At 37.9% G+C, this 12,415-nt stretch overlaps 1 protein-coding gene and 1 non-coding gene across 2 annotated transcripts; one reads left to right on the top strand and one right to left on the bottom strand.

Moving 5' to 3' along the window:
* Positions 1–6,801: 6,801 nt before the first annotated feature.
* On the bottom strand, positions 6,802–7,971 carry LOC130966590 (uncharacterized). Its single transcript, XM_057891403.1, has 2 exons — positions 7,821–7,971; positions 6,802–7,466 (listed from the first exon to the last, which is right to left on the bottom strand). The coding sequence occupies exons 1-2, from the start codon at positions 7,969–7,971 to the stop codon at positions 6,802–6,804; spliced, it is 816 nt and encodes a 271-aa protein (XP_057747386.1).
* Positions 7,972–8,236: 265 nt separating this feature from the next.
* On the top strand, positions 8,237–8,342 carry LOC130972578 (small nucleolar RNA R71). Its single transcript, XR_009083738.1, has one exon. It is a non-coding gene; the product is annotated as a small nucleolar RNA R71 (small nucleolar RNA).
* Positions 8,343–12,415: the final 4,073 nt, after the last annotated feature.

The following is a 12,415-nucleotide window of genomic DNA, read 5'->3' as shown; positions in this document are numbered from 1 at the left end:
TGAACCATTAAGATTCCGACTTGTTGAATGGGGTTGGTTAGAACTTCCCAACCTCTTTTTTGGATCTCATGTCGGATCTCTGGATACTCATTTTTCTTGAGCTTGAAAGGGACCTCAGGGATCACCTTCTTCTTGGCCACAACATCATAGAAGTGGTCTTGATGGGCTTTGGAGATGAATCTCTCCATCTCCCATGACTCGGAGGTGGAAGCTTTTGTCTTCCCTTTTCCTTTTCTAGAGGATTCTCCGGCCTTGGGTGCCATCAATGGTTATGGAAAAACAAAAAGCTTATGCTTTTACCACACCAAACTTAAAATATTGCTCGCCCTCAAGCAAGAGAAGAAAGAAGAGAAGAAGAAGAAGAAGAAGAAAATATGGAGGAGAATGGGAGGTGTAGGTTTCGGCCAAGGTATAGAAGAGGGGGTCGTGTTGTGTGAAAATGAAGTAGAATGGAGGGGTATATATAGGGAGGGGGGAGAGGGTAGGTTCGGCCATTTAGGGTGGGTTTGGGTGGGAAAGATTTTGAATTTTGAAGGTAGGTGGGGTTTATGGGGAAGAGTGGATGGATGTGAGTGGTGAAGGGGGTAATTGGGAAGAGAGATTGAGGTGATTGGTGAAGTGTCTTGGGGAAGAGTGTTTATTGGAAAGAGAGGATGAATGTTGAGAATAGGGGAGAATATGTTAGGTGGGGATCCTGTGGGGTCCACAGATCCTGAGATGATCCTGTGGGGTCCACAGATCCTGAGGTGTCAAGGATTTACATCCCTACACCAATTAGACATGTAAAACGCCCTAGCATACCATTCTGGCATTTAAACGCCAAAGTGGTGCACGTTCTGGGCGTTCAACGCCCATGTGTAGCATGTTTCTGGCGTTGAACGCCAGTTCCATGCTTGTTACTGGCATTCAGCGCCAACTTTCCTTAGGGCACATTCCTGGCATTCAAACGCCAGGATGTTGCTTGTTTCAGGCGTTCAGCGCCAGATCCATGCTCTGTTCTGGTGTTGAACGCCAGCCAGATGCACCTTACTGGCGTTTAAACGCCAGTAAGTCCTTCCTCCAGGGTGTGATTTTTCTTCTGCTGTTTTTTTATTCTGTTTTTAATTTTAATAATTTTCTCGTGACTCTACATGATCATGAACCTACTAAAACACAAAATAACAATTAAATAAAAATAAAATTAGATAAATAAAAATTAGGTTGCCTCCCAACAAGCGCTTCTTTAATGTCAATAGCTTGATAGTGGGCTCTCATGGAGCCACAAAGGTGATCAGGTCAATGTTGTGGACTCCCAACACCAAACTTAGAGTTTGGATATGGGGGTTCAACACCAAACTTAGAGTTTGGTTGTGGCCTCCCAACACCAAACTTAGAGTTTGATTATGGGGGCTCTGTTTGACTCTGTATTGAGAGAAGCTCTGCATGCTTACTCTCCCTTGTTACAGAAGGATAGCCATGTGCCTTAAACACAAGGTAGTCCCCATTCAATTGAAGGACTAATTCTCCTCTGTTAACATCAATCACAGCACCTGCTGTGGCTAGGAAAGGTCTTCCAAGGATGATGCATTCATCCTCTTCCTTCCTAGTGTCTAAGATTATGAAATCAGCAGGGATGTAAAGGCCTTCAACCTTTACTAACACGTCCTCTACTGATCCATAAGCTTGTCTTACTGACTTGTCTGCCAATTGTAATGAGAATAAGGTAGGCTGTACCTCAATGATCCCCAGCTTCTCCATTACAGAGAGTGGCATAAGATTTATGTCTGACCCTAGGTCACACAGAGCTTTTTCAAAGGTCATGGTGTCTATGGTACTGGGTATTAAGAATTTCCCAGGATCTTGTTTCTTTTGAGGTAGAGTTTGCTGAACCCATGTATCAAGTTCACTAATGAGCAAGGGAGGTTCACATTCCCAAGTCTCATTACCAAATAACTTGGCATTCAGCTTCATGATGGCTCCTAGATATTGAGCAACTTGCTCTCCAGTCACATCTTCATCCTCTTCTGAGGAGGAATAGTCTTCCGAGATCATGAATGGCAGAAGGAGATTTAGTGGAATCTCTATGGTCTCTATATGAGCCTCAGATTCCTTTAGGTCCTCAATAGGGAACTCCTTCTTGTTTGAGAGACGTCCTAGGAGGTCTTCCTCACTAGGATTTTCGTCCTTCTCCTACCTTGTGCATTCGGCCATATTGATTACATCAATGGCCTTGCACTTTCCTTTTGGATTCTCTTCTGTATTGCTTGGGAGAATACTGGGAGGAGTTTCAATGACTTTCTTACTCAGCTGGCCCACTTGTGCCTCCAAATTTCTAATGGAGGATCTTGTCTCACTCATGAAACTTAAAGTGGCCTTTGACAGATCAGAGACTAAGTTTGCTAAATTAGAGGGGCTCTGCTCAGAATTCTCTATCTGTTGTTGAGAAGATGATGGAAAAGGCTTGTTATTGCTGAGCCTGTTTCTTCCACCATTATTAAAGCCTTGTTGAGGCTTTTGTTGATCCTTCCATGAGAAATTTGGATGATTTCTCCATGATGAATTATAGGTGTTTCCATAAGGTTCACCCATGCAATTAACCTCTGCCATTGCAGGGTTCTCAGGATCATAAGCTTTTTCAGAGGCTGCCTCCTTAGTACTGTTGGATGCATTTTGCCATCCATTCAGACTTTGAGAAATCATGTTGACTTGCTGAGTCAACACTTTGTTTTGAGCCAATATGGCATTCAGAGCATCAATTTCAAGAACTCCCTTCCTTTGAGGCATCCCACTATTCACGAAATTCCTCTCAGAAGTGTACATGAATTGGTTATTTACAACCATGTCAATAAGTTCTTGAGCTTCTGCAGGCGTTTTCTTTAGGTGAATGGATCCACCTGCAGAATGGTCCAATGACATTTTGGAAAACTCAGATAGACTATAATAGAATATATCTAATATGGTCCATTCTAAAAACATGTCAGAAGGACACTTTTTGGTCATCTGTTTGTATTTTTCCCAAGCTTCATAGAGGAATTCACCATCTTTTTGCTTGAAGGTCTGAACATCCACTCTAAGCTTGCTCAGCTTTTGAGGAGGAAAGAATTTATCCAAGAAGGTCGTGACCAGCTTATCCCAGGAGTCCAGGCTATCTTTAGGTTGTGAGTCCAACCATGTTTTAGCTCTGTCTCTTATAGCAAAAGGGAAAAGCATGAGCCTGTAGACTTCAGGATCTACTCCATTCATCTTAACAGTCTCACAAATCTGCAAGAACTCAGTTAAAAACTGGTAAGGATCTTCAGATGGAAGTCCATGAAACTTGCAGTTCTGTTACATTAAAGCAACTAAATGAGGTTTCAGCTCAATATTGTTTGCTCCAATGGCAGGAATTGAGATGCTTCTTCCATCAAACTTGGACTTGGGTTTAGTAAAATCACCAAGCATCCTCCTTGCATTATTGTTGTTGGGTTCGGTTGCCATCTCCTTCTCTTGTTTGAAAATTTCAGAAAGGTTGCCTCTGGGTTGTTGTAATTTAGCTTCTCTTAGTTTCTTCTTCAGAGTCCTTTCAGGTTCAGGATCAGCTTCAACAAGAGTGCCTTTTTCCTTGTTCCTGCTCATATGAAAGAGAAGAGAAAAAGAAAAGGAAGAGGAATCCTCTATGTCACAGTAACGAGGATCCTTATTATTAGTAGAAGAAGAAAGGGGATAAGGATTAAGAAGAAGGAATAATCCAAACACAAGGGTAAGGATAGAGGAAGTGATTGGAGATGAAGAGAGGTGAAGAGAAGTGTTAGTAAATAAATAAATAAATAGAGGAAGATGAGAGAGAGAATTCGAAAATTAATTTTGAAAAAGGAGTTAGTGATTTTCGAAAATTAAAGATGAGATAGAATTAAAATTAAAATTTAAAACAATCAATTAATTTAAAAACAATTTTGAAAAAGGGATGATATATTTTCGAAAATTAGAAAGGGAAAAGTAGTTAGGTGTTTTTGAAAAAGATAAGAAACAAACAAAATGTTAATTAGTTAGTTGAAAAAGATATTAAAATCAAATTTGAAAAGATAAGAAGATAAGAAGTTAGATAATAGATAAGATATTTTAAAATCAAATTTTTGAAAAAGATATGATATAAAAGATAAGATAAAAAGATATGATTAAAAATATATGGTTAGAAAAGATTTAATTTTTAAAATTAAAATTAATTACTTAACTAACAAGAAACTAAAAGATATGATTCTAGAATTTAAAGATTGAACCTTTCTTAACAAGAAAGTAACAAACTTCAAATTTTTGAATCAACCACATTAATTGTTAGCATAGTTTTCGAAAATAAAGATAAAATTAAGAGAAAGATTTTTGAAAAATATTTTTAAATTTTCGAAAATCATAAGATAAAAATGAAAAAGATTTGATTTTTGAAAAAGTTTTGAAAAGATAGGATTTTTAAAATTGAAAATTTGACTTGACTTGTAAGAAACAACTAATTTTAAAAAATTTTTGACCAAGTCAACCCAAAATTTCAAATTTTTGAGGGAAATTAGGAAAGATATTTTTTATTTTTGAATTTTTAATGAGGAGAGAGAAAAACACAAACATGATCCAAAACATGAAAATTTTGGATCAAAACACATGATGCATGCAAGAATACTATGAATGTCAAGATGAACATCAAGAACACTTTGAAGATCATGATGAACATCAAGAACATATTTTTAAAAAATTTTGATGCAAAGAAAACATGCAAGACACCAAACTTAGAAATCTTTAATGCATGGACTCTAACAAACGAAAAATGCATATGAAAAACAACAAACAACACAAAACAAGAAAACATCAAGATCAAACAAGAAGACTTGTCAAGAACAACTTGAAGATTATGAAGAACACCATGAATGCAAGAATTTTCAAAAAAAATGCAAGAAAAATTTTTAAAGCATGCAATTGACACCAAACTTTAAAAATTGACTCAAGACTCAAACAAGAAACACAAAATATTTTTTATTTTTATGATTTTATGATTTTTTTGTATTTTTATTATATTTTTCGAAAATTAATTTTTTTGGAAAAATGAAAAATAGAGAAAATTTTTGAAAACTTTTTTGAAAAGAAAATGAAAAGAAAATTACCTTATCTGAGCAACAAGATGAAACGTTAGTTGTCCAAACTCGAACAATCCCCGGCAACGGCGCCAAAAACTTGGTGCACAAAATTGTGATCATCAACAATGGCTCCAAAGACTTGGTAGCGCTCTCAAACGTGAATCACACTTAAGTCACAACTCCGCACAACTAACCAGCAAGTGCACTGGGTCGTCCAAGTAATACCTTACGTGAGTAAGGGTCGATCCCACGGAGATTGTTGGTATGAAGCAAGCTATGGTCATCTTGTAAATCTCAGTTAGGCGGATAATAATTGATTATTGGATTTTCGAATAATAATAATAAATAAAACAGAAAATAAAGATAGAGTTACTCATGTAATTCAATGGTGGGAATTTCAGATAAGTGTATGGAGATGCTTGTCCCTGTTGGATCTCTGCTTTCCTACTGCCTTCCTTCAATCCTTCTTATTCCTTTCCATGGAAAGCTAAATGTAGGGCATCACTGTTGTCAATTGCTACATCCCATCCTCTCAGTGAAAATGGTCCAAATGCTCTATCACAGCACGGCTAATCATTTGTCGGTTCTCGATCATGTTGGAATAGAATCCCTTGATCCTTTTGCGTTTGTCATCACGCCCAACAATTGCGAGTTTGAAGCTCATCACAGTCATTCAATTCCGGAATCCTACTCGGAATACCACAGACAAGGTTAGACTTTCCGGATTCCCATGAATGCCGCCATCAATTCTAGCTTATACCACGAAGATTCTGATTAAGGAATCCAAGAGATATGCGCCCGGTCTAAGGTAGAACGGAAGTGGTTGTCAGTCACGCGTTCATAGGTGAGAATGATGATGAGTGTCACGGATCATCACATTCATCATGTTGAAGTGGAACAAATATCTTAGAATAAGAACAAGCCAAATTGAATAGAAAAATAGTAGTAATTGCATTGAAACTTGAGGTACAGCAGAGCTCCACACCCTTAATCTATGGTGTGTAGAAACTCCACCGTTGAAAATACATAAGTGATGAAGGTTCAGGCATGGCCGAGAGGCCAGCCCCCAAAACATGGTCAAAAGATCAAAAATACAATCCAAGACGAAAATACAATAGTAAAATGTCCTATTTATAATAAACTAGCTACTTAGGGTTTACAAAAGTAAGTAATTGATGCAGAAATCCACATCTGGGGCCTACTTGGTGTGTGCTTGGGCTGAGCTTGAATGTTACACGTGAAGAGGCTTTTATTGGAGTTGAACGCCAAGTTGTAACGTGTTTCTGGCGTTCAACTCTGGTTCGTGACGTGTTTCTGGCGTTTGACTCCAGAATGCAGCATGGAACTGGCGTTGAGCACCAATTTACGTCATCAAATCTCGAATAAAGTATGAACTATTATATATGGCTGGAAAGCTCTGGATGTCTACTTTCCAACGCCGTTGAGAGCGCACCATTTCGAGTTCTGTAGCTCTAGAAAATCCATTTCGAGTGCAGGGAGGTCAGATTCCAACAGCATCAGCAGTCCTTTGTCAGCCTTCTTATCAGAGTTTTGCTCAGGTCCCTCAATTTCAGCCAAAAAATACCTGAAATCACAGAAAAACACACAAACTCATAGTAAAGTCCAGAAATGTGAATTTAACATAAAAACTAATGAAAACATCCCTAAAAGTAACTAGATCATACTAAAAACTACCTAAAAACAATGCCAAAAAGCATATAAATTATCCGCTCATCATGGATCTCAGCTCATTGACTTGCAACTTCTTCACAAGAGACAGAGGCATTACATTTATACTAGCTCCTAGATCACAAAATCCTCTGTCAATTTTTGTTTCTCCTATGACACATGGAATATGAAAGCTCCCTGGATCTTTCTTCTTCAGGAACACGTCCTTCTTGATGAGAGCTCTACATTTCTTGTTCATTGTCACTGTTTGTCCCCCTTTTAAAGTTCCTTTCTTGGTCAGTAGCTCTTTCATACACTTGATGTATGTAGGCATCTGTTGGAGAGTTTTGATAAAGGGAATGTTGACACTGAGAGATGAGAACACATCTAGGAATCTTGAATATGACATTTCTTTATCACCTCCTCTGAGCCTCTGAGGAAATGGTGCCTTTGGCAAATAAGATTCCGGCATTTCCTTCCTTATTGCTTCTTTCCCTTGTATAGATCCAGCTCCTTGTTCCTTTTTCTCCATGTTTCTCTCGAAACTTTCTTGGCTATGCTCTGTTGGCTTACTGGTATCTTCTTCTAGGATTTCTTCATTTGCAAGAGTAATTGCCTTACACTCTTCCCATCTCACCTTCTTCATTTCCTCTCTTGGATTTTTCTCTGTGTCACTTGGGAAACTATCAGTGAACTTTGGAATCTGCTGTGAAAGATGTCCTATTTGAGATTCGAGGTTCTTAATAACCTATCCTCGGCTATTTATACTATCCCTCACTTCTTCCCAGAATTTTTTCATGGCTTCAGACTCTTTGCAAAGATTGGCAATCATAGCTTCCATTTTGGCCATTCTATCTTCATCATGTGGTGATGGTTGGTTGGAATTGGGGTGTTGAGAGTGATCGTTGTGGCTTTGGTATGGTTGCTGTGAATAAGTATTTTGTGTGGTCTGGTATGGTCTTTGGTTGGAGTTTTGGTGATTGGAGTTGTTATATTGAGTTGGATTGTGTAGTCTGTGGTCTTGGCCTTAGTTTTGTTGGTTCCCCCACCCAAAGTTTAGGTGGTTTCTCCAACCAGAGTTATAGGTTTTAGAATACGGATCATTAGCTTGCCTAGATGAATTTCCAAGGTAATTAGCATCCTCCCAGTTAACTCTTTCTTCTGTCTCCAACTCTTCTTGAGGTGATGGTTGAGTATGGATTGCTGCGGCCTGATTCTTCTCCATTTGCTTAGTCAATTCAGCCAGTTACTTGGTAATCATCTTGTTCTGAGCCAGGATTGCATCCATATGGTTTAATTCTAGGACTCCCCTGTTGTTGCTTCTGTCTGAGGCATAAAAGTACTCATTGTCAGCCACTATTTCTATCACATCAATGGCTTCTTCAATGATCTTCTTTTTGTTTAGGGAACCTGCAGATGAGTGGTCTATAGCCTTCTTCAATTCATGATTTGACCCTTCATAAAAGATATGGATCTGCACCCACTTATTAAACATATCAGGGGGGCATTTCCTTGTCAAATCCTTGAATCTCTCCCAAGCTTCATAAATTGTATCACCATCTTGCGTTTAAATGTCTGTACTTCCGTTCTTAGCCTATTTACTTTTTGTAGAGGGTAGAACCTTGTCAAGAATCTGCTCATTACATCTTCCCAGGTGGTCAAGCTTTCCTTTGGAAATTATTCTAGCCATTTTGATGCTTTGTCCCTCAAAGAAAATGGAAACAGTAGTAAGCTATAAGTGTCAGGATGAACACCATTAGATTTAACCGTGTCACATATCCTTTGGAATTTAGTGAGATGCTCATTAGGATCCTCTAGGGAACTCCCTCCAAAAGAGCAGTTGTTCTGGACAAGAGTTATGAGCTAGGGTTTCAATTCGAAGTTATTAGCATTGATAGTTGGCTTTTGAATGCTGCTACCACAGTTTCCTGGGTTTGGATTGATGTATGATCCCAGAACTCTCCTTTCTTGTCCCGCAGGGTTGGCTCCACCTCTTCTGGCATGATTATTCACCTCTCCTTCCTAATGGTTTTCCATATCATCCTCCATGGTTATATCCAAATCTTCCTCCTCTTCTTCTGCACCAACAGCCCTCTTTCCTCTTGCTTCCCTCCTTAATCTTAGAAAGGTTCTTTCGGGTTCACTATCAAATGAGGTTGAGACCTCTCTTCTACCTGTCATATAATGAACAAGTACAAGAAACAGCAAATGCAGAGTCCACTAAAACAGAGTATAGTTAGTGGGTTAGTGAGTTAGTTTGCTGGAAAGTAAAAGAGAATGAAGAAATTAAGGAAAAGCAACTAAAATTGCAGAAAAATTAAAATGAACAGCTGAAATTAAAAACTCCATTAACCAAAAGAAAAGAAAAGTGCTCAATCTAGTTATCCTCCAATTTAGTAATTGTCAATACAAAATCAATCCCCGACAACGGCACCATAAACTTGATATGCTCGAAAACCATCTCTCAACAAGTTTCCTACCGGCAAGTGCACCGGTTTGTCGTCAAGTAAAAACTCACAATAGAGTGAGGTCGAATCCCATAGGGATTGGTAGATCAATCAACTATAATTGGTGAATTGTGCTAGTTGAGCGAAATCAGATTTGGTTGAGAATTGCAGAAAGTAAATTGGCGGGAAACTTAAATTACATGAAATTGAATGACAAAATCTTAAATTGCAAGAAATTAAATGACAGAATCTTAAATTGCTGAATAATAAATGGGAATGGGGATTAAGCATGAAATTAAGGAAGCAGAATATAAAAGAATGCGTAGATCAGAGTGTGGGAATCATTGGGTTCAGGAGATGTATAATTCTCTGGATCAAATTCATTCTCATCTCTTTCGCAATCAATGCATTCATTGATCTCCTTGGCAATCTTAAGTGATTGGATCCCAATTTCTTGGCTCACCAATCTCTCTAAGCATGAACAATTGCCCAATTCCTTGATTTAAGTGCTCATGGGAAGAGATGAAGTTTGGTCACTGATTATACCACACAAATTCATAGATCAAAGTGTTGGTAGGATTACATGTCACTATATCCATCCAAACCCAAATCTAATCCAATGTGAGAAAGCATTTCTAGCATGATCTCCTCATTCCTCTTCCAAGGTTCTGAGGAGATCCAATTATAAAAAGCTTCTTTCCCAAGATAACTATCCAATCGGATGAAGAACGAAAGCTTTCTAGCAAAATCAAGAGAAAAAAAAAGAAGAAGATGAATGAAAACTAATGTTGATCCATTGAATTACACAGAGCTCCCTAACCCAATGAAAGGGGTTTAGTTGTTCATAGCTCTCAAAATGGAAATTTGAATTAAAATATACATTCTGAATTCAAAATGAAAAGTGCAGTAAGTGTAGAAAAATAGAAAAAATGGGAAAAGCTCCTCTCTAACTTAAATTCTAAACTATTTATACACTTTCTTCCATTCATCTTCAATCTCTGAATTGGGCTTTTGGCCTTGATGGAATTGGATTGAAAATGGCTCCAATTGGTTTTCGTTGCTGTTGAGAAGAGATCTGTTTGAATTGTGAATTCTGATGCTTCACGTTGGAGTCAACGTTTGATGCGCAATGTTGACTCAAACGCCATTTAGAGCGAAATCAAAAAAACCAGAAAGCTTGCTGTCATTGGCGTTTGACTCAACGTTGGAGGGCCAATGACAAACCCCATTTTGACGGTTTGTCTTGTATTGATTTTAAGAGATTTTATCACCTTTTACCCACATTTATTCAATGAAATAGCATGGTTTTATGATTGTCTCCTTATTTGTGCTTAGATGTGAAAACATGCTTTTAGGCCTTTAATTTGATGATTTCAATCCCCCTTTGATTCCACTAGATGTCTTGATATGTTTGCTAGTGATTTCAGATTGAAAAGGCTAGGAATGGATCAAGGGAGTGAAAAGGAAAGCATGCAAAGTGGAGAAATCATGAAAAGTCAAAGAAGTTGAACTCGCCCATGGACGCGCGCGCGCACCTGGCGCTTGCGCGCACCTGCGAATCACTCCATGGACGCGTACGCGTGCTGTGCGCGTACGCGTCGGTGTTTGTTTATGATTTTTTAATGAAAACGTGGCCAACGAATTCTGAAGGGTTGTGGGGCCCAATCCCAACCAACTTTGGCGCCAAAGATGCTATTTAAAGCCAATGATTAAAGAGAAAAGGGGATTCCAACTCATTAGTTCATTAGGATTAGTTTAGAAGTAGTTCTAGAGAGAGAAGCTCTCACTTCTCTCTAGAATTAGGATTAGGATTAGGATTAGTTCTTAGATCTAGGTTTCAATCTTGCTTTCTTCTACTTCTACCTTTTAATTCTTTGTTGTTGCAATCTTCCTCTATTCTTTTGTTGTAATTTCCTTTATGTTGTTCTTATATTTTGTTGTAGATCTAGCATTGTTCCTTCTACTTTCTTTCAATTCAATAAAAGGTAATTCATAATAAATGTGTTTCTTTTAATTGTTGTTGTTAATTCCTTTCAATAAATGTTGTTAGATCCTATTCTTGTTGTCAATTTCCTTTGCTTTTCTTTAGTGCCTTCCAAGTGTTTGATGAAATGCTTGGTTGGATTTTAGTGTAGGTTTTGTTCCTCTTGGCCTAGGTAGAGTAATTAGTGACTCTTGAGTTATCTAATTCCTTTGTTGATTGATAATTAGAAGTTGCTAATTGATTTGAATGCCTCTAAAGCTAGTCTTTCCTTTAGGAGTTGATTAGGACTTGAGGAATCAAATTGATTCATCCACTTGACTTTCCTCCATGGTTAGAGGTTAACTAAGTGGGAGCAATACACAATTCTCATCATAATTGAGAAGGATAACTAGGATAGGACTTCTAGTTCTCATATCTTGCCAAGAGTTTTATTAGTTGTTAGTTTGTTTTCTTTGCCATTTTGATTTCTTGTCTAAAATCTTAAAAACCCTAAATATAATTCACAACCAATAACAAGACACTTTATTGTAATTCCTAGGGAGAACGACCCGAGGTCTAAATACTTCGGTTTATAAATTTAGGGGTTTGTTACTTGTGACAAACAATCTTTTGTATGAAAGGATTATTGTTTGGTTTAGAAACTATACTTTACAACGAAATTTCATTTGGAAAATTCTAAACCGTCAAAAATCCATTCGTCAAAATGGCGCCGTTGCCGGGGAGTTGCAATGGTGTTATGTTATTGGTTATTGTATATATGTGAATATTGTGAATATGTTTTCTCTTTGCTTCTTTGTTAGTTTTTAGTGTGTTCTCTTTATTTGTTACTAATTTTTTGTTTTTGTTTTTGTTTTACCTTCTCTTACTATCATGAATTCTCATTTTGGCTATGAGTGTGATTACAACTATGTTGTAGGTGATGAGAACTTCAATGAAGAGATGCATCAAGGATGGGACAATCAAAGGTGGGAGGAGCCATATACATATGATCAATCTTCATGGCAACAACATCCACCAATGCACTATGAAGAAGAGCCATTCCATGATGCACACCAATCCAATGGCTATGGTGAATCTCCTTGTGACTTTCAAGAACCACCACCATATGCCTATGAGTCATATCCTCAACATGAGTCTCAGCCACACTCTCAAGTCTATTTTCACCAAACACCTCCATATGACCATGATTCATATCCACTACACCAACCACCTTTTGAACCATATGAGCCATACATGGA

Source organism: Arachis stenosperma, chromosome 3 (genome assembly GCF_014773155.1).
Source record: "Arachis stenosperma cultivar V10309 chromosome 3, arast.V10309.gnm1.PFL2, whole genome shotgun sequence".
In the NCBI taxonomy this organism is placed as follows: domain Eukaryota; kingdom Viridiplantae; phylum Streptophyta; class Magnoliopsida; order Fabales; family Fabaceae; genus Arachis; species Arachis stenosperma.
This window is presented reverse-complemented; position numbering and strand designations above follow the sequence as displayed.